Source organism: Kockovaella imperatae, assembly GCF_002102565.1.
Source record: "Kockovaella imperatae strain NRRL Y-17943 chromosome Unknown BD324scaffold_3, whole genome shotgun sequence".
Lineage (NCBI taxonomy): Eukaryota > Fungi > Basidiomycota > Tremellomycetes > Tremellales > Cuniculitremaceae > Kockovaella > Kockovaella imperatae.
In genome coordinates, this window is record NW_019028943.1 from 646533 (window position 1) to 666482 (window position 19950).

At 52.0% G+C, this 19950-nt stretch overlaps 11 protein-coding genes across 11 annotated transcripts; 5 read left to right on the top strand and 6 right to left on the bottom strand.

The window, feature by feature from the left end:
* Positions 1 to 99: 99 nt before the first annotated feature.
* On the bottom strand, positions 100 to 3043 carry BD324DRAFT_309849 (hypothetical protein). The gene is made up of 8 exons (XM_022012452.1): positions 2366 to 3043; positions 1766 to 2307; positions 1540 to 1713; positions 1350 to 1501; positions 1211 to 1310; positions 1053 to 1171; positions 344 to 1016; positions 100 to 298 (listed from the first exon to the last, which is right to left on the bottom strand). Exons 1-8 carry the CDS (start codon positions 2737 to 2739, stop codon positions 294 to 296), a joined length of 2139 nt encoding a protein of 712 aa, XP_021872943.1. The 5' UTR covers positions 2740 to 3043; the 3' UTR covers positions 100 to 293.
* On the bottom strand, positions 2951 to 4237 carry BD324DRAFT_618460 (hypothetical protein). Its single transcript, XM_022015028.1, has 4 exons — positions 3917 to 4237; positions 3504 to 3717; positions 3382 to 3447; positions 2951 to 3331 (listed from the first exon to the last, which is right to left on the bottom strand). The coding sequence occupies exons 1-4, from the start codon at positions 4116 to 4118 to the stop codon at positions 3301 to 3303; spliced, it is 513 nt and encodes a 170-aa protein (XP_021872944.1). The 5' UTR covers positions 4119 to 4237; the 3' UTR covers positions 2951 to 3300.
* Positions 4238 to 4832: 595 nt separating this feature from the next.
* Positions 4833 to 5795, top strand: BD324DRAFT_649174 (Inosine/uridine-preferring nucleoside hydrolase domain-containing protein; the record flags this gene model as incomplete). Its single annotated transcript, XM_022017946.1, has 2 exons — positions 4833 to 5310; positions 5365 to 5795. 2 exons carry the CDS (start codon positions 4833 to 4835, stop codon positions 5793 to 5795), a joined length of 909 nt encoding a protein of 302 aa, XP_021872945.1.
* BD324DRAFT_310051 (hypothetical protein) lies at positions 5634 to 6685 on the top strand. The gene has a single exon (XM_022012454.1). It carries the CDS (start codon positions 5913 to 5915, stop codon positions 6495 to 6497), a length of 585 nt encoding a protein of 194 aa, XP_021872946.1. The 5' UTR covers positions 5634 to 5912; the 3' UTR covers positions 6498 to 6685.
* BD324DRAFT_310050 (hypothetical protein) lies at positions 6686 to 7788 on the bottom strand. The gene is made up of 3 exons (XM_022012453.1): positions 7522 to 7788; positions 7359 to 7467; positions 6686 to 7290 (listed from the first exon to the last, which is right to left on the bottom strand). The coding sequence occupies exons 1-3, from the start codon at positions 7587 to 7589 to the stop codon at positions 6874 to 6876; spliced, it is 594 nt and encodes a 197-aa protein (XP_021872947.1). The 5' UTR covers positions 7590 to 7788; the 3' UTR covers positions 6686 to 6873.
* Positions 7789 to 8482: 694 nt separating this feature from the next.
* Positions 8483 to 10455, top strand: BD324DRAFT_607507 (glyoxal oxidase precursor; the record flags this gene model as incomplete). Its single annotated transcript, XM_022014074.1, has 3 exons — positions 8483 to 8651; positions 8716 to 9149; positions 9196 to 10455. The coding sequence occupies 3 exons, from the start codon at positions 8483 to 8485 to the stop codon at positions 10453 to 10455; spliced, it is 1863 nt and encodes a 620-aa protein (XP_021872948.1).
* Positions 10456 to 10533: 78 nt separating this feature from the next.
* On the bottom strand, positions 10534 to 11414 carry BD324DRAFT_618466 (dimethylribityllumazine synthase). The gene is made up of 3 exons (XM_022015029.1): positions 11160 to 11414; positions 10721 to 11094; positions 10534 to 10666 (listed from the first exon to the last, which is right to left on the bottom strand). The coding sequence occupies exons 1-3, from the start codon at positions 11375 to 11377 to the stop codon at positions 10590 to 10592; spliced, it is 669 nt and encodes a 222-aa protein (XP_021872949.1). The 5' UTR covers positions 11378 to 11414; the 3' UTR covers positions 10534 to 10589.
* BD324DRAFT_618469 (6-phosphogluconate dehydrogenase) lies at positions 11348 to 13424 on the top strand. Its single transcript, XM_022015030.1, has 9 exons — positions 11348 to 11394; positions 11442 to 11749; positions 11857 to 11945; positions 12033 to 12354; positions 12417 to 12662; positions 12710 to 12745; positions 12801 to 12976; positions 13040 to 13214; positions 13272 to 13424. Exons 2-9 carry the CDS (start codon positions 11522 to 11524, stop codon positions 13296 to 13298), a joined length of 1299 nt encoding a protein of 432 aa, XP_021872950.1. The 5' UTR covers positions 11348 to 11394; positions 11442 to 11521; the 3' UTR covers positions 13299 to 13424.
* Positions 13425 to 13428: 4 nt separating this feature from the next.
* Positions 13429 to 14931, bottom strand: BD324DRAFT_618477 (hypothetical protein). The gene is made up of 7 exons (XM_022015031.1): positions 14770 to 14931; positions 14662 to 14728; positions 14527 to 14617; positions 14218 to 14465; positions 14046 to 14140; positions 13665 to 13940; positions 13429 to 13615 (listed from the first exon to the last, which is right to left on the bottom strand). The coding sequence occupies exons 1-7, from the start codon at positions 14831 to 14833 to the stop codon at positions 13437 to 13439; spliced, it is 1020 nt and encodes a 339-aa protein (XP_021872951.1). The 5' UTR covers positions 14834 to 14931; the 3' UTR covers positions 13429 to 13436.
* Position 14932: 1 nt separating this feature from the next.
* BD324DRAFT_587922 (hypothetical protein) lies at positions 14933 to 18826 on the bottom strand. Its single transcript, XM_022013759.1, has 8 exons — positions 18507 to 18826; positions 18388 to 18466; positions 17922 to 18347; positions 17117 to 17883; positions 16942 to 17078; positions 15539 to 16903; positions 15271 to 15486; positions 14933 to 15224 (listed from the first exon to the last, which is right to left on the bottom strand). The coding sequence occupies exons 1-8, from the start codon at positions 18620 to 18622 to the stop codon at positions 15046 to 15048; spliced, it is 3285 nt and encodes a 1094-aa protein (XP_021872952.1). The 5' UTR covers positions 18623 to 18826; the 3' UTR covers positions 14933 to 15045.
* A 118-nt stretch (positions 18827 to 18944) lies between these two features.
* Positions 18945 to 19854, top strand: BD324DRAFT_644787 (putative negative regulation of transcription by glucose-related protein; the record flags this gene model as incomplete). The annotated part of the gene is made up of 2 exons (XM_022017601.1): positions 18945 to 19274; positions 19305 to 19854. The coding sequence occupies exons 1-2, from the start codon at positions 19033 to 19035 to the stop codon at positions 19852 to 19854; spliced, it is 792 nt and encodes a 263-aa protein (XP_021872953.1). The 5' UTR covers positions 18945 to 19032.
* Between the last annotated feature and the right edge of the window lie 96 nt (positions 19855 to 19950).

Genomic DNA, 19950 nt, shown 5'->3' on the forward strand with positions numbered 1-19950 from the left:
CTTGTCCCGATCATGTCTATTGTCTCCTTCAAGTACACACACACACACAGACACACTCATAGTTGCGGTTCCCATTCCCCGTGGACTGCCAAGATGCATAATAATGACCTAAAATTATGGTATCAATGGAACTCATCCTGCACGTCTCGGTCATGCTTTATCCCGGAAAAGAATCAACACATTGACTGAAGAACACAACTGAGTGTCACTCCGATCAGAACGATCCAGCCGCGCGAGCATGTAGTCCGGTGGGGACGCCACTGGTCTGCCCGGAGAAGGAAGACCGACCTACGTCAAGCTGTTCATCAGATAGGTACAATTTCGAGACCGGGAAGATACTCACCTCCAAGCACCGACGTGGAGGTTTTCGGTGGACTGAGCACAGCGTTCGCCTTTGGCTTGAATGCAAAAAGTCCAAACGTCGGCCCTATCTCGATTTTACGTGTCGTGGAGCCCGTTGAAGCCGTCTGGGCAGACTGCGATGCCCCTTGCCCGCCATTCTGACCTGTCCGTTCTAGGTAATTGGATAGGGACGGGAAACCAAGACCGGTCCATCCAGTCTCGCGCTTGGCGAATCCACTACTGGTCGTGGAGGGTTCATTCGCCAATTGAGGTGCGGCTCCACTAAGCGCGTGTGCAGGCCCAGAAGAAGGATCTTTCGTTCCAACAGAATGGGAATGCCCGTTTGGAACGTATCGGCCTGTCGCAGCTGCGTCCACAGATGATTTGCCCTTCCAAGCGTTAATCGAGTTTGAGGGCGCCCCTTCATGCTCCACTCTATCACGCTTCCTCGGACCACCATCGAACGGATCCGTGGCTGTGGGGACCGTTCGGCCTTCTCGACGAGGCTGAGAAGGACCGGTACTGGCAGTCACTGGCGGACGATCGAGGGTGGCATTCATGGAGGGTGTGACTCGGGCAGCTTGATTCCAGTAAGCGGTAGAAGTTGATGCGTGCTGTGAGGATCCGACAACATGAGCGTTCGTGTTACGGACCGGGTGAATGATGCGTCGATTCTGTCGTCAGTCGACGCTCCAAGTGCGCTGGCTCACCTCCATGATAGCCAGGTCGTTCACAGCCTCTTCGGCACCCAGCTTGGTCGGCATTGCTCCGGCACACCAATCGAATGCTTTGATGACTTTTGGCCCTCCCACTCGCGGTATCGGCCGTTCTATAGCGTATCAGCATATTCGGGGTTTGACCTGCTTACGCTGCCTTGGCGTCTCAATCTCCGTCTTCTCCCTTGCTAGACGTCTCCGCTTGCTCCAAGTCTCTGCGAACTCTTCCCAGTGTATAGCGTCTCGTTGTTCCTGACATACGATCAGCTTTCTCTGGTCTGTACCACTCACGGTCCACCATGTCCACACGTGTTGCTTTTCTGACTCTCGTACTCGTTTGAGCTCATCCACGACAGCTTGGTGTCTCCTAGAAGCGACCTCGTGCAGCTTGACTCGGCGATCGGACAAAGTCTCGTAAATGTATCTGAGGGCGGGGTGCGTTCCTGCGAACGTCAACGAACGATCAGAAGCACGACCTCACCATTGATGAGCATCTCTTCCTCTGCAGCCGCCTCTTCCATCCTCTCAAGGTACAGCTTGTCTCTCAGGGCAGCGAATTTGAGCTCAAGATCGAGCAGTGACCGCATGGCAGCCTGTGGAGGAGGTGGCGCATGAGATGAATGAGGTCGTATGGGTGCTAGTAAAGCCGGCGTAGCTGATGAAGCTCATCAGATGCGGCCCCATTGATCTAGTCTGTGATCACTCACCCGACTCTTCCTGCTCAGCATCACCATTTATATCGGATGCAGCTGCCTCTTCTGCCTCCACGGCGCCATCTTCAACCACAGCCTCCTCCTCGTGAATCTCATCTGGAACGTCCCCTTCTCCCGTAGAAAGATCTTCATCGACCACGCTTGGTGCTAGCAGCGCATCGCCAGCTCGCATCGTCACGTCCCCTTCATCTTCTACGAGCTCCGCATCTTCCTTCTGCTCATCGACATTGCTCGTCTGCAACCTATACTGAATATCGTCTTCATGATCATCTTCCAAGATGTCGTGTTCCGAGTCATCGCGATCGACTTGGATAATTTCAGGAGACTTTGGACGCTCGCTGATCGCTGCTTCCTCTCCTACGGTCGAAGTTGAATGAGACTTTAATCTTGCAGATGAGCGAGTGCCAGGTGTACTAGGGCTCGCTGGGGGTAGTTTGGTGGGTTTAAGGCGTGCTGAATCTGGAGGAGGGGTGAGGGACGGGGAGCGATCACTGACGGGATCGGGCATAGATGCCGGAGATCCAATCCTTCGATTGCTACAGGAAATAGATTAGCACGGTCAGCATGAAGAATTCTTCTTCTGAATCTTCTCACCGATGAGCTGGAAGTGGGATGTTGACTGGCTCCTCATCTCCATTCACACTACTTTCCTCGAAGGCCTGTATTTTTTGGGGCGAACGGGTCACTTCCACCTTTTTCTCCTCTTCTATCTCTTCTTCTTCTTCCTCCTCTGCCTCCTCCTCTTCCTCTTCCTCCTGATCTACTTCTTCTTCCTCTTCCTCCTCTGTTAATTCGCTCTCATCGTCATCATCCGTGAGTAAGGGGTCTGTTGATTCAGTCCGGCTCCTGTTGTCCCTTCCAATGGTGGTGGAAGGACCTGCGTCGACCTGACGGGCCTCAGAAGATGGAGTGGCGGAAGACAGAGGCGATGACGCTCGAGACGAAGAGGCAGAGGGTGATGATGGCATGACCCACGCGGATCCAAGTCCGGTTATGGTTGAGAAGGGAGGAGAGAGAGAGGGCGAGCTGTTCAGCAAAGCGGAGGGGAGGTGGGTTGTCTGCCGTTCTCAGGGTATGTACAAGTATGCTGTTGAGCTGAATCTCTGCCAGCTATAAGAGATCGAGTTGAAAGTGTTACACGGACTTGAGGACAGCACTAGTTGGAAGGATAAGAGGCGTACATGCACGAGGAAGGAGGAGAGCTAGGTCTCAGTGGGTTGGACCGGCTAACGGAATCAAAAACTTGGCATGACGTGGACTTTCATTGACCAGTCGGTGCTACTGCCCAATGCTCCAAGTGAGAAGCAGTGTGCAACCATTTGGTCATAGTATGATCGTCATGCATACATATTATGAGGCTTGTATAGGGACCATCATGTCTTGTCAAAATTATACTGTAGTATTGAATATCTTGGAGTGAGCGATGTTTCCGCCCGTGAGAGGGAAATTGCAACTGTATATGGAGGGTAGGGTACAGACGACGCCAGCGAGAGTCTGTCGTGATGTGTGCTACAGACTGATGACTGGCTCTACTCGGCGTACAAAGTGGCCTTGTGCATGCTGCGGTATGTCAGCCAAAAGTTGTGCTTCACACTGAGGTAAGGACTCACCCATATCCTCGGTGCGCGATGAGTCCCATGACCAAGACGAAGATGATGGAGATGAACACGAAGATCCTGTAGACACACACGGTCAGAACGGAAGTCTGATACATGAAGAAGATGCCACTCACGTATCGATCCAACTTATAATCACCAGTCCCTTGACAATGTTGCAGTGGTCGAATTTGCCCTCACCCTCTCCACAAGTGATGAATCGCGTCAAAGCCGTAAGAGAGGATGATCCGATAATGAAGAGGATGAAGCCAATGACCATAGGGATGAGGTGGGCGAGAATACCGAATGCTCTGTGGTTGCCAAGCATCTGGAATCCGATGAGAAGAATCACTGGTCGCATCGTGTCAGCGCAATTTCGAATGGGGTCGTGGTCACTCGGGCAGCAAGAAGCAGCGCGGACGGTAAGGCCAGTGTGCACTCAGGTCACAGATGACCCCTTCAGCAACGTGTAGTGGTATTTCGGAAAACGCTCCACTCTTGGTCCCCGCCCTTGCGCGCCATTTGTGCCGCTCGAGCCCACATCACTCACATGCAAAGGCCGTCGTCCATACACCTGCTACCAATATAATCCTGATCCTAGCCTCGTAGGCACCGGTGTGGAACCTTGGGTATCCATCGTTATTGTATCTTCCGACCAGAGATCCACTGATGGCGACTACGACGATAGCCGCCAAGAGGGTGAGGATGAAGATGATGGTGTGAGAAATTCGGACTGCACGTTCGGAGACCATCGTGTTGGGTTGAGCTTGCGATCAGACGAAGGGTTGGAATGTCAGTTGTTGTTGAGATTGTTGGTGGCGAAGGTAGGATACTTGTCTCAATCACCTCTATATATCTTGCCAGAGACAATCCATCCCGAAAGAAAAAAAAATGTAGGCAAGTCGGAGATCGACGTCACTGCGGCACGAGGGGTAAATTACCTAATCGAGTATACTATATGACGTATCATCACGTGGCTTGGCTGGTTGTGGGGATACTTGATGCTGCAGTGGCGCCAGTTTAATTAGCATAGACTCCACACTTGGGTGGACGAGGGCTTTGTATAAGCCGTGGCTGTGATCGCGTCAGACAGATGTTAACAGCAATAGTGATGATCCCAGTGGCTGAGTTCCCACAAGGCAGAAGCCGATGGGGGACGAACACAGCCCACTACAGAGACACACAGAGGGACAATTTTTAGATCGCGATGTTATGGGATCTCATGCACAGGGTGGGAGAGGATGATCGTCTTGGGTTTAAGCTCGGCCGTAGATGGAGGAGAAGATCTTCGGATCATATGCTAGGAACGGTGCGATGGCCCATGATCGTCCACTTGCCACATTCAGAGCCCAAACACAGTGGTTTCTTTCGGTAACTGTGTCCTTATCGGAGTTTCGGACTTGTTCCGAATAGCTCTTCAAAGGTGTTTGAGGTGATCCACAAAGCTTATAAGTAGTTGGGGCACGATGGGTCCAACGCGTATCATCCTCGACACAGACCTGGCGATGGGTGCAGGATCAGATATTGATGATGGATTCGCGTTGGCACTGGCACATGCTGATCCCGATATCCAACTGGACATGATAACGACAGTGCATGGAAACACAGACGTCGAAAGTGCGACTATCCTCACCGGGGTGTTGATGAAACGACTCGGAATAGAAGATACACCACTGTACAAAGGAGCAGCCACCCCCATGATACATCCCGACAAGGTCCGCGAGCCTTCGCCACATGTTGAGGCAATGAGACATGATGGATCGAGGATCGCCCCGTCAACGGGTTACGCTCCCGTGACAATCGTCGAACATGTCATGCGGCATCCCGGCGAGATCACTCTGGTGGCTATAGGACCACTGACCAACATTGCTATTGCCATTTTGTTGGAACCTCGAATGGTGACAGCCGTCAAGGAACTCGTCATCATGGGAGGATACTTCATGGGTACCATGTCGACATAGGATGAAGCTGGAGAATTCAACGTTCATTCGGATCCAGAAGCTGCTCGAACGGTATTGAAATCAGGTATAAAACAACGCTGGGTCGGTCTTGACGTCACGCTTCAATGTCATCTATCTATACAAGACGCTGAGCAATTGGCGAGTAGTCGATCCTCTTTCGCTCAATTCGCAGGTCAAGCAACGATTAAATGGATCAATTACCTGGCGGAAACGTATCCTGGTCGAAGCAAATCCACCTCTTGTGCCATGCACGATCCTCTTGCAGTCGCTGTCGTCTCTCATCCGGAAATATGTACCTTCAACGAAATGTACGTCGACATCGTCACTGGGACGGGATTAGCTCGAGGGGTTATGGTCAGCGATCGGTTGAAATCCCGGGATCCACCAAAGGCGAATTGTTCTGTCGCGGTCGAAGTGGATGCGGAAGGATTCAGGAAGCATTTCATGGGCTTGATAGACAGGTTGTAGAGGTTGATTTGGTTACATTTTGGAAGAAGAGAGGATCGGATCGGATCAGGCTCTAACGTCAAGAGGCTCCGGAGCGAGGCTCAGCACAGCCATTACAATGGAGCGCCAAAGGATGCTATGGATTGGGCGGGACCCAACTTGCAAATCATGAGCGATCGGCGCGGATCAAAAGGTGTACGAGAACGTCTGAACATACATTCCATGAAACGAATACAAAGTCATTCGCCGGTCCTTCCTTTGTTCCTCGGCGAGGAGGGGACCATCGACCTGTGCTTCACCTGTTCCTTGGCCGCACACGATCTGGTGCTGAGTCCAAGTCTTGCATCTATCTCCTGTGACTCAGCGCACTTAGGTCCACCAAGTCGCATACCGAGCCAGGAGCATATCTGGCCCCTCCTTTCCCAAGGTTTCGTTCGTTTGTTCACCCTGTCCCACCATGAGCCTAGCCATCACCATTCTCCTCCTCGTTTCCAGCTTGTCTCTCCCCATCACCTGCACACAGATCTGGATCAAGGGCCTCATCAGTCCGAACGGTCCCACTTCAGCTGTATGTACAGATGGCGATCCTCTTCCCGATCCACTCTGCGCACATGGCAATCCTGGCTTCTACCTCGACACGGACAAGAAGGGATGTGTCGATCGAGATTTGACGGTCTACCTTTTGGACGACCTCAAGCCTTCTTCCGGCAAGACGTCATGTAATGTGAAAGGGTGTATCGAGGACGATGTGGATCATTTGACCTTTTATTTTCGAAGTACGTCGGATTACCTGTACCCTTGTGGATCGAATCATGGTGTGACCATCACCTGCTCCAATCCGTTTGCTGCTTGTTTGGACGCTGTACCGAAGGCTGTGTATTCTGGGTAGGACGAGTAAGGTGGACAAGCCGTAGCGTCGGGGTGTATGGTATCAGTGGTGGTCTCTGTAAGGAGCAGAATGCTCGATGACTTTCGACGGATAGAGCCTGCGGTCCACACATTGTTGATGCAGCTTGTGGGGACCAGGGTCAGACATGTGGTCGAGTCGAGACAGGCTCCACTTGCATCAGAGTCTCCAGAACACAAATCTCGGGGCGATTCAAGTCCGAGACCGTCGCTTTTCGACAAGTGCTAGGGTGATATCCGCGGCGAGTTGCTGCGCAAGATCCTTCGCTGTCCTGCTCCCAACATTCACATCGAGCTCCCAATCCGCCTCAGAACCATAATGATAGATTGGCTCTCCAAGGAGTATCTCCCGCAAGATTACCGGATCAACCAGTTTGGTCGTACTTGAGACCGACGCCGCTCGAGAAGTCAACCGCTCGACGTTGGTCTCAGTCGGACAATGCAAGACGAGAGAAAAGAATTGACAACCGATCTTCCGACTGGCTATCAGGTATTCTTGCATGGTCGCACTGCCTTCCGCGTTGATTGTCTGGCATTCTGTAAAGATGATGATCCGGTTCGACGACGTGCCCTTGAGGCCTGAGGCCAGAGAATCCAATATGGTTCGGCGCTAGAAAAACAATGGAACGTCAGCTATACATACATCGGAGGCGAAAGGCTTCAAACGCTTCGACCCACCAGTTCCTTTCGCAGTGGTCGGTAGAAGGCTTCATCTCTGTTGTACAGCGCAGCGGCGGTGTCAATCAAGAGATGATTGCTGAAGACTCTGGCGTCGGGTAAGAGCGCACTGCAAAGATAGGTCGGTGAGCCCTCTGGCGATACGCCAGCACGGAAGCCTTACGCAAGTTCCTTTGCTATAGTCAGCTTGCCAACACCTGGAAAGCCATTCAGCAGTATAAAGGCTGACATGGTCGTATCATCATAGTTGAGCGAGTCGGGAGGACCTGCCGTTATATAACGAGTGATATTCCGCTGAAACTAGATCTGTATCGACTCGAGAAATCTGAGTGGCACAAAGCTGAGATCTGTGTTTCCTCGGTCGCACCGCCCAAAAGGCCCGATCGACTCGCGATGGGAGTCTAATGTGCGCGTGGTGAGATTGAGGGGTACAAAGCTCAAGAGTCAGGAGGTAGTGTTCTCGATTCAGAGGTATCGTTGTCCTCCGATCCTGAGAGGCGAATGTCAAACCCTGTCTGCCACAGACCTACCCAACGGATTCGGTACGATTTCTCCTCTGGGACTACTGTTGTCAATTGGATCTCGGCTGCTTCCTGTGAGCGAGAAGGAGGGAGATCATGATGACCGAGTTACGGTGCAAGTTCAGGGCTGGCTAAGAGCCTCCAAATCCAAAAAGTCTCATACAGAAGGAGTCCCGAACCGGAATACGAACTCTGATGGCTTTGGATGGTGGTTTGGAGGAAACGCTTCAAACTGCGACGACGAAAGTCTGACAAGCTAGGGGAAGTGGCAACCAGCCTATCAAGTGTCCAGGCGAGCTTGGTCATATATTGTCGTTGGACCTGGACAAGACTGAGGACCGAATCATCATAGCTGGCACTGGGCGTGCTAAACCTGCCACTTTCAGGGGGGCCACCCGTGGTTTATATTTTCTGCCAGGCGCGCAACGGTCGGATTGTAGCTGCCAGCGATTTTTCAGGTGACATCCGATGTTTTGTAACTTTTGCTCATAGTCTAGGCATCAGGACGAGAACTGAAAACAGGTACGAGAGTGTGGGGATCAGTCGAGTAGGGTCGACAATTGCAGAGAGCATTTCGGCCATCGTGAAGAAGCGAACCCTGCCATGACTCGTTCTCTCTCCACCGTGGTTCACGTCCTTTCATTGGCTCTCGCCCTGTCCCCTGCGTCGGCTCAACTGGCGAACACGTTCCAGTATGTCGGTCTATCTGGAGCTTCGGCCCAGCAGATGTTTCTAGGAAGGCCCGATAGGGTCTATATAGTCGATAAGACCGGTGAGTCTCTTCTTCTCGTGAATGAAAAGGATACATCGACATTTCTAAATCCTTCTCCTCATAGAGCGAAACAACATCACTGTCGATGGGCATCCGGGTTGGGCGACCGAGTATGACCTTCAGACTAACACTTTCCGTCCCATGGCCGTGTTATCGAACTCATTCTGTGCCGGTGGGACTGTTCTGGGCAACGGGACGTGGTTGAATGTCGGGGGCAACCAAGCCATCGAGATGGGAGGAGTGTCACCTCCTGGAATCAGTCAAACGGGTCAAAATCCATACGGTGATTGGGATGGAGGCAAGGCCTTACGACTGCTCGACCCATGCGATGACGAGACTTGCGAGTGGCTCGATGATCCTGCATTGTACCTTACGTCTAGGCGGTGGTATCCTACACTGGAGACTTTGGAGGATGGGACTGCGATCATCTTCGGAGGTTGTGAATGGGGCGGATACGTCAACTTTGCCAATAATAATCAGAACAATCCAACTGTCGAGGTGAGTCAAGTGTCCACCGAATGGATGAGGCTGATTGGGATCAAAGTTCTGGCCATCACGGGGCGAGCCGTTCACCTTGGACTTTCTGATCAAGACTCTCCCTGTCAATCTCTTCCCTCTTGTTTGGCTCCTTCCTTCAGGCAATATCTTCATACAAGCTGAATTTCAAGCCATGATATTGGACTACAAGAACATGATCGAGTACGACATTGCGGATATACCCGATGCCGTCCGTGTGTATCCTGCCAGTGCGGGAACTGCTGTCTTCCCTCTGACCCCGGAGAACAACTGGACGTCCACCATCATCTTTTGCGGAGGTACAGATCTCGAAGCGGATCAATGGAACCCTGTATGGGCCATCACAAAGTATCCTGCGTCTACAAGCTGCGTCACTATCAGCCCAGATGTCGATCTCACTTGGTATCAAGATGATCCGCTCGATGCTGGTCGGTCCATGGGGAATTTCATCAACCTGCCCGATGGTAGATTGTTGCTTCTCAATGGCGCTGGGAATGGAACTGCAGGATACGGCAACAACAGTTGGGCCGTTGGACAATCTTACGCCGATGAGCCGAGATTGCAAGCGTGGTATTATGATCCCGCACAACCTTCCGGAAGTCGATGGTCCAAAGCTGGTCTGACAACCATTCCGAGAATGTACCACTCGTCGTGTACCTTATTGGCGGACGGCTCTGTCATTGTGTCGGGAAGTAATCCGAATGCCGATTACATATCCCCTGGGACCCCAGGTTATACCTTTGTCACCCAGTATCAGGTTGAAATCTTTTATCCGGATTACTGGGACAAGCAACGTCCAGCTCCCGGTAACATGCCCAGCAATTTCACATACGGTGGGGAGTATATCAATGTCACTCTGACCATGGAGGATCTTAACAACGACGCACTGAACATCAACAAGACGAAAGCAGTCATCATACGCACTGGGTTCTCGACACACACTATGAACATGGGCCAGAGACATGTCGAACTTGAAACGTCCTTCACTTCCAATACGGACGGCTCAGCTACACTACACGTTGCTCAATTACCGCCGAATCCGGCCATCTTAGTCCCTGGTCCAGCGCTCTTCTTTGTCGTCGTCGACGGCGTGCCAAGTAACTCGTCATGGATCATGGTTGGGAATGGCCAGCTGGGTGATCAACCGATCGGCGAAGCGAGCGTCTTGCCACAGTCTACCATCTCCGCACAGCTTGTCGCTCAGTACGGCAAGCGTGATGAGCTGGACATGGAGCAGCGCGGCTTCTGGCATTGGGGCAAGCGGGGCAGTCTACTATGGGATTTTTAAGAGGAAATACTGGGCAAGCTATCGCTTTCCGGGACGACAGGCATGCTGCATTTGCAACCGCTCTTGTTTTAACGACTTTTGTATCTATGACTACATGAATGATGCGATGCCGTTATGCCTTTTAAGGGAAAGGACTACAGTTGTCCCTTCGACCAGTCTGCCACTTGAGCCGATGCCTCGACAGCTGCCAGAGCCCAGTCTTCTCCGTGGTCTAAGGAAGGGAATTAGTATTAGTAAGTACCCGAATAGCGATTGTCCAACCCACTATGCCCCTTGTCGCCTTTTCTCCCTATTCCTGCGCGCTCCAGAGCTTGGTCTTCAGTCATACACGTCAAGACGCCAAAGATGACCGGTGTACCCGAGTCCAGTTGGACTCTCATCAACCCATGCGTCACGGCGTCACAGATGTATTCGAAATGCATGGTCGAGCCTTTGAGCAGACACCCGATAGCGATGATAGCGGAGAAAGGTGCTGTCGAAGGACCAGCCGAAGTTTGAGACTCTTTCGTCTGTGTGGGAGATGTCGCATCTTTGGGTGTAGAACTTCCGACGGAATCGATGAGTGAGAGAAGGTTGGTCGTTGAAGAGAGCATCGAAGAAGCAGATTTAGCGGATTGCGTCTTGCCGCCTTCGATGAGTCTGGAAGATAAGCGGGAAAAGAAATCTCAGCAGTCGATCCGAAAAGGTTACGGAAGCCCATCTACCTCTGACATGCAAAAGGGAGCTCGTATGACCCTGGCACACTCTTGACAACGATGTTGGAATCTTTGACACCGATGGACTTGAGTTTGGCGATACATCCTTGGACGAGAGCCTGAATCACCGTGTCGTTCCATCTGGCGTGGACTATCGCTATTCTGAATGGACTTCCATCGTAAGATGTGGGAGCTGGCCCTAGACCTTTGATCGTTGGATCAGACATTGGTTGCAGGCTGATGCGTGAGCGAACGGTTCATAATTGATGAATGGTCGTCCAATGACATGAGTCGCTGTAATCTAAACGGGTAACTCGAATAAAGACTTTTGGGCTCCCAAGCCCCTGACTCGAGTCGCGCCCAAAAAAATAATGTGGAATTTCAGCCCAAGGAGCGAAAAAAAAGAGAGAGTGGATACAACCTCACTGTCACTATTCAACACCATTCCTTACACCATGTCATTCCAGAGATCATCGGCTAGAGCCCTGAGAGCAGCTACCAAAGCTGCTGCTCAACCCACTTCCCAACATGTGGCCAAGAGGAGCATCTCCATGCTCTCTAGGACCGCTCCTCGAGTCACCATGAACACTCGGGCTACTGTGAGTTGAAATGCATGCCAAGGGGGATGGATATTGCGCTGCGTGACACATTCCCCCGGTACTGCTGGTGTTCCAAGTCATTCAGCGCTGATACTCTGACTCCCCAGGGTGTCCGAGGAATCAAGACGCTCGACTTTGCCGGTACTAAGGAGACTGTGTACGAACGAGGAGATTGGCCTCTTGACAAGCTCCAAGAGTGAGTGTCGGATGATTCGGAAAACCATTTTCCGAAGGGGAGCTTCTGGAGGAGGGGTTTCGAAATGAGCTAATTGGCCTCTACCAGGTATTTCAAAAATGACACTCTTGCCATGATTGGATACGGATCCCAAGGACACGGACAATCCCTCAACGCTCGAGACAACGGACTCAAAGTCATTGTTGGTGTTCGAAAAGGTGGTGAATCTTGGAAACAGGCTCAAGAGGATGGATGGGTCCCTGGAGAGACCTTGTTTGATATCCCGGAAGCTATCAACAAGGGAACCATCATCATGAACCTCTTGTCGGACGCTGCTCAGAGCTCAACTTGGCCCGAAATCGCACCTTTGATCACCAAGGGCAAGACCCTCTACTTTGCCCACGGTTTCTCCGTGGTCTACAAAGAGGACGTGAGTGTTTAGGTGGAAGGCGGATGACGGTGGTGGTGATATCGCTCACAGTTCGGCCTCAGACCAAGGTCGTTCCTCCAAAGGACGTTGATGTCATTCTTGTCGCTCCCAAGGGATCAGGACGTACTGTTCGAACTCTTTACCTCGAGGGCCGAGGAATCAACTCGTCCATTGCCGTCTACCAGGACGTCACTGGCAAGGCCAAGGAGAAGGCCGTGGCGCTCGGTATCGCTGTCGGCTCAGGATACCTCTACGAGACCACCTTTGAGAAGGAAGTCTACTCTGACCTTTACGGAGAGCGAGGTGTCGTGAGTGAAGCTGAATAGGTGTCTCAAATCGTGCTCATGAAATCCAGCTCATGGGAGGTATCCAAGGAATGTTCCTTGCCCAAGTGAGCTAGCTGCTTTGTTGTGGGAAACACCGAGCATTACTGAACCAGCTTGCAGTACGAGGTTCTCCGAAAGAACGGACACACTCCCTCTGAGGCTTTCAACGAGACTGTCGAGGAAGCCACTCAGTCCCTTTTCCCCTTGATTGGCAAGTACGGTATGGATTACATGTACAACGCCTGCTCGACCACTGCCCGACGAGGTGCTCTCGACTGGGCTCCCAAGTTCAAGGAGTAAGTTTTGGCAAGGGGCGAAAATCTCAGACATCGATCTGACGGACCTCCGCTCGCTTCCAGGGCCAACTTGCCTGTATTTGAAGCGCTTTACAAGTCGGTCAGGGACGGAAGCGAGACTCGACGATCGCTCGACTTCAACTCGCGAAAGACTTACCGTCAAGACTTGCAAAAGGAGCTCGACGAGATTGACAACCAGGAGATCTGGCGAGCTGGAAAGACTGTTCGAGGCCTCAGAGTGAGCAATGATGACGGGACGGGAGGTGTTCAAGGTCTGACGCCCCCTTCTTGCTAGCCCGACGCCAACAAGGACGAGCTTTAAATGTCGAAATGTCCACTCCTATCTTGATGAACTTTCAGAAAACCTCCCCCGGCATGCTTTTTTGCCTTGACACGTCAATAGCTACATTCCATTGGGCATGCATACGAAAAAATAGAGATCTCGAAAGATTTGGGCGAGCTAGATTCCGAATGCGTGTTTATCTGCACCTTTCCAGTTGTCTCCCAAGATCTTTCGAATTGCGCTCTTAGGTCCAAAGTCCATTTTGAACAAGTGGCCGGAAGCGGGATAATCTTCGACCTTTTCGCCGACTCGAGAAGCTCGAGCAGTCGCAATGTACATGGTATCGAGATTCTCGCCTGATGTACTGTGTTGTAGCATAGTCCAGAATATCTCGCTATAACTCACCTCCAAAGCACGGAATGGTAGTCAAGAGTGCACCTGGACATTTGACATACGCAAATATCTTTCCCTCCGGTGTATACCCGATGATCCTCCTTTCTCTCCATCTGGCGACCCAGACATTGCCTACACCATCGACACAGAGTCCGTCGAATACACCCCTTGTACCGAGCTCGTCCATAGCCGGAGGCTTTCCGGCGAATGTTCGTCGGTTGGAAGGAGTTCCAGTCTCGAGGTCGTAGTCAAAGACCGAAACCTCAGGTTCGCCAGAATCGATATAGTCTAAAAAGGGGGGAGGAGGAGGAGGTCAGCGCCGTACCGCTGGCGCTGAAAACGCCAAGCTGCCCAAGCGGTCGTTGGAGAACAGATGAGATCAGGGCAACCCACACATCAGTTTACCATCTGGAGACCAGCCTATACCATTACTCGTGCCTACAGTCCCAGGTTCCAAGATCTGGGTCCTTGTACCGTCCGGATCGATCCTACCAGGGCGGAGTCAGTCAGAATACGTATTGCTCTGTGTGGGAAGGGGGGGTGGGGGTGGATCTGAGGAACATACCTCAGTAGCTCTCCCGATCGATTGTCCTTTGCTTCACCGATATTCATTGAACCAGCAAACAATCTCCCCCGGGGATCACATCCTCCATCGTTGAATCGTACTTCCTTTTGAGTGCTGAAAGGTTTGGATAATGGTTGAGCGATAGTTCGAAGAGATTTCTGCACAACGGGCTTAACGTCGGAAGGTTGTCGAGTGGGTTTGGAAGCCGGAAGAATGACGATATCATGTTGGATCGTCGCGACAAGTTCCTAAGAAAACCGACATGAGCTACACAAGGGGACTTGTTCTCGGCACGGTTGGTGGACTTACCTCTGGGTTGGACTTGACGAGCGCAATGTTGGAAAGATGGGCTGATTCGGCATACGCATCGACACTGTATGCACCGGTTGATGGGTCATACCTGGGGATCCGTGAGCTTGTGATGCAGCACAGATTCGCCCTCACGAGTGAACAGCAGGTTCGTCAATATCAATCCAACGGACAACTTGGGCATGAGCGTCCCATAGCACGCCTGGCAAGGGTCAGCGTCTATTCGGAACGATTAGCTTTTACCCTCTCCCAAGTTGTTTCCGCATTCAAGCACCAGCTCTGCTTCGAAGATTGGGATGTCCGACATGGTCGCCGTTCAGTTGTGGATACTCAACCTGTTGGAATGGACCTCGAGTAGGGGACGACAAGTTTGGAGCTCGGCCCGGACTTCCGCCGATGCTTTTTTCCGAGAATTATCCGTGGATGCATTCCAGACTACCATACATTGAGATATAATAGAAAACAAGATCATTACACCTAGCATGACAGGGGCATGTTCGTTGCTCCCCCCTGCACAGCTTATCTATATCCCTGTTGACCATACGGATTGTTATTCTGACCCATGTATCCCATTTGAGGATTATAACCCGTCATCTGAGGCATCATACCGTATCCAGTTTGTTGAGGCATCATACCTGTTTGCTGAGGCATCATCATGCCAGTCTGTTGAGGCATCATGCCGGGTGCGCCGTTGTAGCCTGGTTACAATATTAGCACACAAGGTCCTTCACAGCCAACACTCACCAGTCGTGAGCGGCCTCAAGGCATCATATTTGCCGCTTTCTTGCGGTCTTTGGTCTTCGGGTTTACCAAAGTCCGCCTTTTTCATTGCGGCGAAAATGTTAGAAGGGGCGTACTTGTCGGGGTTAGAAGGAGGCTCGGGCGGTCGCATGCTGGCGATAGTATTGAAGGACGAGTGCTGAGATTGCTGACCATAATTACCAGGATATCCAGTGTAGTCTACGGGTTGGAAAATCAGAAAAGCTGGAGAAGGCCAAATCGCCACACTCACTAGGCTGCAAGCTTGCTTGCTGTCCGCCGTACCCTTGTTGGAAGCCTTGAGCGTATCCAGTCGGCTGCATCATCATTGGTCCTTGCTGGAATCCAGTCTGTTGAGGAGCCATACCTCGGGTCGGGACGAATCCAGTCATGGCAGGCTGGAGCGGTGCCAAAAGACCCTGATTAGCGGGGATAGGCGCGACAGGTCCTCGGGGCATGTTTTGGAGTTGCGCCATACTGTGATTCGATCCTTGTACGCCGAGGTTGTAGGATGGTTGCGGAGGAGCAGATTGGGGCACAGATGCGACGCTGTCAAATGCACTTGAACCTGTTTTGGCTTGTGACAGTTGACTCGTGCTACCTGTGCTGGACGGTCGGAGCGCCTCAATCTGAGCCAAGAGTGATTCCGTGGTGTTGGCCGGAGGCGGCGACTGTCTCTGCGGAGCTGGAGAGGCTGGCGGTGGAGAAGCAGGCTTAGCCGCACTCGGTTTGATGGTCCACGCATCGTCATCGAAACCAGTCGATGGTTTCGTCGCAGCAGGCGCAGCGGGCTTTTCAGGTGATGGAGAAGAGCTGACGGGCGGAGGTGATGGCGTGCTGATGTTCGCTTTTGAAAGACGATCCGAGGCAGCGGCGATAGCAGATGCGTCCACCGAATCCGCCGCAGAGCCCTTCTTTTCAGGTCGACCTCGTCGTGTATTGTTGGACAGTTTACCGTCTGGGCCAGTGAATAATCCAGGAGGAGGCTGAGGAGCTGGTCCCTTCCCTCCAGAGTTTTCGTGTTCCTGCAATTGCCGAGCGTAATCTTCATCCGCCCTGATCTGAGCTGATTCCTCAGGGGTCTTTTTCGCAAATCTAATTTGGAGGGCTTTTCGAACACGAAGGACATCACCCTCCTTGAGACCCAAAGATCGCAGCGTAGACGCATCCAAATCTTCCATGATACTCTCATCGATGTTGTCTCGATCGAAAGCGGCGGCATATCGTGTACAATCGTCCATACCACACCCGGCGTCAAGGAAGAACGCAAACCAGTCGAACCGAGGTTTTCGCGGCTTCTGCTCCTTCATGGCCTCGGCAGGGATGGGTTCGAATTCAGGCTGGCTGCGGACTCTGGTCTCGGTTGATCGCGATGGCTGACCTCGACGACCAAGAGGCACATTGTCCTCTGGGTCTTCTTGCGCCCGAGCCTTTCTCGCCTCGTGTCGTTTAATCATCTGGATATCCTCTTGAGCCATTTTATCAAGGGGTACGTCGATGATGACACCGTTTATTTTGTGAAGACGGATCTTGCCATTGTACAGTCCCAGGTATTCAGCTTCCACCTTGAACTGACCAGTCTTGTCGCTCCACACACGGGTGCGGCCAGGAGTGGGTTCTGCAACGTTAGTATCCCACTGAAGGTGATCCGCTTACTTGGTCTGTTATTCTCAGGTGGTCTCGCAGGAGCAGCTTTGCCACGAGTGGGAAGACTTTTCGCGGCCTGATTGACATCCATGGCTGAGGTTCGCTTGGTGATCTTGGGCGGTTCAAGCTCTCTTGCTGCCTCACGTCTAAGAGATATCAGCATAGCTTACAAAGTCGCGCTCACCGTCTCGCTGCATCGCGCTCTCGTTGAGCTCTCTGCTCTGTTTCTGCCTTTCGAGCCCGCTTCTCCGCCTTGGCCGCCTCCTTAGCTTCGAGCTCGAGCGCGTATTGTCGGTCTTCCTCTTCCTGCTTTTGTCGCTCCCTCGCAGCCTTTTCGATGGCTCTTCGTTGTTCAGCTTTCGATTTGGCTTCCCTCTGCCGCTCTGCCTCAAGCGCAGCCGCCGCGGCCGCCTCCTCCTCGGCACGTCTCGCTTCATCCTCTTCATCGTCCTCCTCCTGTGCTGGTTGGGTACCATCGTTGATCTGCACGTATTGGGCAGGAACGACTCCTTCAGCACCTGATCTGTTACGGACAGTCCACCATTCATCATTCTCCTTGTCGAGCACAGTGACCGTTTCATTCTCCTTAACGGACAGTTCGTCATCGCCTTGAGCATCAAAGTCGTACAGTACAATAGCACTCTCTGTTGATGCGGATTGTGCAGGCGCAGCCCATCTGACACTTTTCGGTTCCGAGGCGGGAGCAGCATCATAACCATTGGCCTCACCATCCGAGGCCAATCTCTCGTCCGCCGCCAGGATCTCCAAAGCTTCACCTGCCGCAGCTTTGCTAGATTCGAGTTTGGAAATGATGGCGCTGGCAACATCTGCTGTTCCACAATGGAAGAGTAAGGGTTCTGAAAGGGTGGAGAAGCTGAGGGATAGATTCTTTGACGATGGCTGAGAAACACCACTGAGTTCGGTGATGGAGTATTGCTTCACCCCGCTCATCTGACTGTCAGCAGGTATTGCCAATGTAGGCGGCTCACCTTGTCGGTATCGGACGCAAAGAACACTGCACCGTTACCCACTCCAAGGGTTCCTTTTTTCTTCTTTTTGCCTTCCATCTCGGATATACTCCACGTCTCAACCTTGTCCTTGAGCTTCAAGAGTCGTTGCTTTTCAGCGGCCTCTCGCTGCCGTTGCGCCTCTTCCTCCTCTTGCCATGCTGCTTGAAGCTCTGCCTCGGCCTCCTCCGGGTCCGCAACGACAGTCGTAGCCTCCATCTCGTCGATAGGTTCACAGTACGTCCTGGGGACGAAACCAAGTTTCGAGCCTTCATCTCCGACCTGAGCAAGGATCCAATCTTCTTCTACGGAATAAACGTGGATCGTTTGGTCCTCTTCCATGGATAACTCCTCTGGAGAGGTTGCTTCATAAGCGTAGATGGATTTTGTTTGATGAACGGGCGGTATCTATCCGTATGAGCATGGTGTTGACCTGAAACAGACCAACCTCCTCGACATATGAAGCCGGTATGAGACCAATAGATCCCTCCGATCCGTGCTCATCTTTAAGTTTCGCTTTCCACCAGCTGAACAATGTCAGATCCAAAGCGTATCAAATTCACTCACTCCTCGTCCTCCTTCTCTATGATATACAACACTTGATCTTCTTTGAGTGACAGTTCCGTGTCTGGATCTTGAGCCGCATAGTCATACAGCGACTTGACGACAGCGACGTACGCCATGGCGAGAGTTGGCGACGCTCAGGGCCGGGGAGGAGCTCGGGCGACAAGCTATGGGCGGAGAGAGCTGCGGGCTAGGTTATCTGTGCAGTCCAACTTGAGCTGCTCTACACTCTTGATTGAGTACGAGGTGAGATGACTATATCAGATTCGGACGAGAGCGACAGACGAAATGAGGAAAGAGAGAAGAGAAGAGGGGGGAATTGCTGAAGGAGGAGGAGGCGCACTGGAACGGGGAGAAAATGGGTGACGTAGTAGACACAATTTGATTCCGTCGATCTGAATCTAGATAGATTCCTAGCAGCTGCATTATTTACAGAGATCTCACGACCACAGACGAGAACGACAACAACGACAACGATTACGGAGAGAGGTCCAGCACTGGTTCGTCCCAGGATCAGGATCCAACGATTATGCGGAAAGGGGTTGGGATCTCTGGTCTGTCACGACATACAGCTACGACTACATCTTACGCTTCATTGTCCAATACCATCTCTACCAATCAACTGGCCTCACTCCAGACTTCCCTAGATGCATTCCGAGATGCCCTCACTTCATTTGCCATAGCTCATCGAGCGGATATTCGACGAGATCCAGCGTTCAGACATCAATTTCAGAAGATGTGTGCCGCGATTGGAGTGGATCCATTAGCTGGGTCGAGAGGAGCCTTGAGATCTGGTGGCAGTAGTAATGGTGGTGGATCATCTAGCAGTTCCGCGAGTGGATGGCGGGCGGAGATGCTGGGATTGGGAGAATGGGATAATGAAGTGGCGCTTCAAGTGGTCGATGTCTGCGTCTCTACAAGAGATAGGAATGGAGGAATGATTGAAGTTGGAGAATTGGTCCGACGGATAGACAAGATGAGAGGCGGGAACAGTTTGATCTCACCAGAAGATGTTTATCGAGCCATCGACCTCCTTAGACCCCTTGGTTCCGGATATTCACTCAAACCAGTGGGAGGCAGTATTTATATACGATCTGTCCCTCGGGAGCTAGATACAGATCAGAGCACACTGTTGGTCATTGCCGCTGCTGCAGGTGGAAGACTTCGAGAAGCAGAAGTCAAACGAAATACAGGATGGACAGAAGTTCGCGTCAGGACAGCACTGGAAGATTGTATCATGCGGGAAGGCATGGGTTGGATAGATGAACAGGCTTATGGAGGTAGAGACGTGTGGTTAATAGCTGCAGTCAACTTTGACGAGACATCATCACCTGCCATGCATCCAGATTAGCACTGCTTCCACTGATGCGGACTGAACACTTTGTATTGAGTACAGAGAGTTGATACAAGAAACATATTGTCCGTGTTGAGAAGTGCAAGAGATGTC

Bases quoted from the DNA above. Each gene is read 5' to 3' on its own strand.
- BD324DRAFT_309849 (XM_022012452.1), bottom strand. From the start codon at position 2,739: ATGCCATCATCACCCTCTGCCTCTTCGTCTCGAGCGTCATCGCCTCTG. The intron at 2,308-2,365 runs GTGAGAAGATTC...TATTTCCTGTAG, and splicing joins ATCCCACTTCCAGCTCATCG to CAATCGAAGGATTGGATCTC. The intron at 1,172-1,210 runs GTAAGCAGGTCA...GATACGCTATAG, and splicing joins GATTGAGACGCCAAGGCAGC to AACGGCCGATACCGCGAGTG.
- BD324DRAFT_618460 (XM_022015028.1), bottom strand. From the start codon at position 4,118: ATGGTCTCCGAACGTGCAGTCCGAATTTCTCACACCATCATCTTCATC. The intron at 3,448-3,503 runs GTGAGTGGCATC...GTGTGTCTACAG, and splicing joins ATTATAAGTTGGATCGATAC to GATCTTCGTGTTCATCTCCA. The intron at 3,332-3,381 runs GTGAGTCCTTAC...GACATACCGCAG, and splicing joins ATCGCGCACCGAGGATATGG to CATGCACAAGGCCACTTTGT.
- BD324DRAFT_310051 (XM_022012454.1), top strand. From the start codon at position 5,913: ATGGATTGGGCGGGACCCAACTTGCAAATCATGAGCGATCGGCGCGGA.
- BD324DRAFT_310050 (XM_022012453.1), bottom strand. From the start codon at position 7,589: ATGTCAGCCTTTATACTGCTGAATGGCTTTCCAGGTGTTGGCAAGCTG. The intron at 7,468-7,521 runs GTAAGGCTTCCG...CTATCTTTGCAG, and splicing joins ACTATAGCAAAGGAACTTGC to TGCGCTCTTACCCGACGCCA. The intron at 7,291-7,358 runs GTGGGTCGAAGC...TTGTTTTTCTAG, and splicing joins GACCACTGCGAAAGGAACTG to CGCCGAACCATATTGGATTC.
- BD324DRAFT_618466 (XM_022015029.1), bottom strand. From the start codon at position 11,377: ATGTCTGATCCAACGATCAAAGGTCTAGGGCCAGCTCCCACATCTTAC. The intron at 11,095-11,159 runs GTAGATGGGCTT...CTTATCTTCCAG, and splicing joins CTCCCTTTTGCATGTCAGAG to ACTCATCGAAGGCGGCAAGA. The intron at 10,667-10,720 runs GTGGGTTGGACA...TCCCTTCCTTAG, and splicing joins AAAAGGCGACAAGGGGCATA to ACCACGGAGAAGACTGGGCT.
- BD324DRAFT_618469 (XM_022015030.1), top strand. From the start codon at position 11,522: ATGTGGAATTTCAGCCCAAGGAGCGAAAAAAAAGAGAGAGTGGATACA. The intron at 11,750-11,856 runs GTGAGTTGAAAT...CTGACTCCCCAG, and splicing joins CCATGAACACTCGGGCTACT to GGTGTCCGAGGAATCAAGAC. The intron at 12,746-12,800 runs GTGAGCTAGCTG...ACCAGCTTGCAG, and splicing joins AAGGAATGTTCCTTGCCCAA to TACGAGGTTCTCCGAAAGAA.
- BD324DRAFT_618477 (XM_022015031.1), bottom strand. From the start codon at position 14,833: ATGTCGGACATCCCAATCTTCGAAGCAGAGCTGGTGCTTGAATGCGGA. The intron at 14,141-14,217 runs GTATGTTCCTCA...CCGCCCTGGTAG, and splicing joins CGATCGGGAGAGCTACTGAG to GATCGATCCGGACGGTACAA. The intron at 13,941-14,045 runs GTGGGTTGCCCT...CCCCCTTTTTAG, and splicing joins TCCAGATGGTAAACTGATGT to ACTATATCGATTCTGGCGAA.
- BD324DRAFT_587922 (XM_022013759.1), bottom strand. From the start codon at position 18,622: ATGGCGTACGTCGCTGTCGTCAAGTCGCTGTATGACTATGCGGCTCAA. The intron at 17,079-17,116 runs GTGAGCGCGACT...GATATCTCTTAG, and splicing joins GAGCGCGATGCAGCGAGACG to ACGTGAGGCAGCAAGAGAGC. The intron at 15,225-15,270 runs GTGAGTGTTGGC...TATTGTAACCAG, and splicing joins CTTGAGGCCGCTCACGACTG to GCTACAACGGCGCACCCGGC.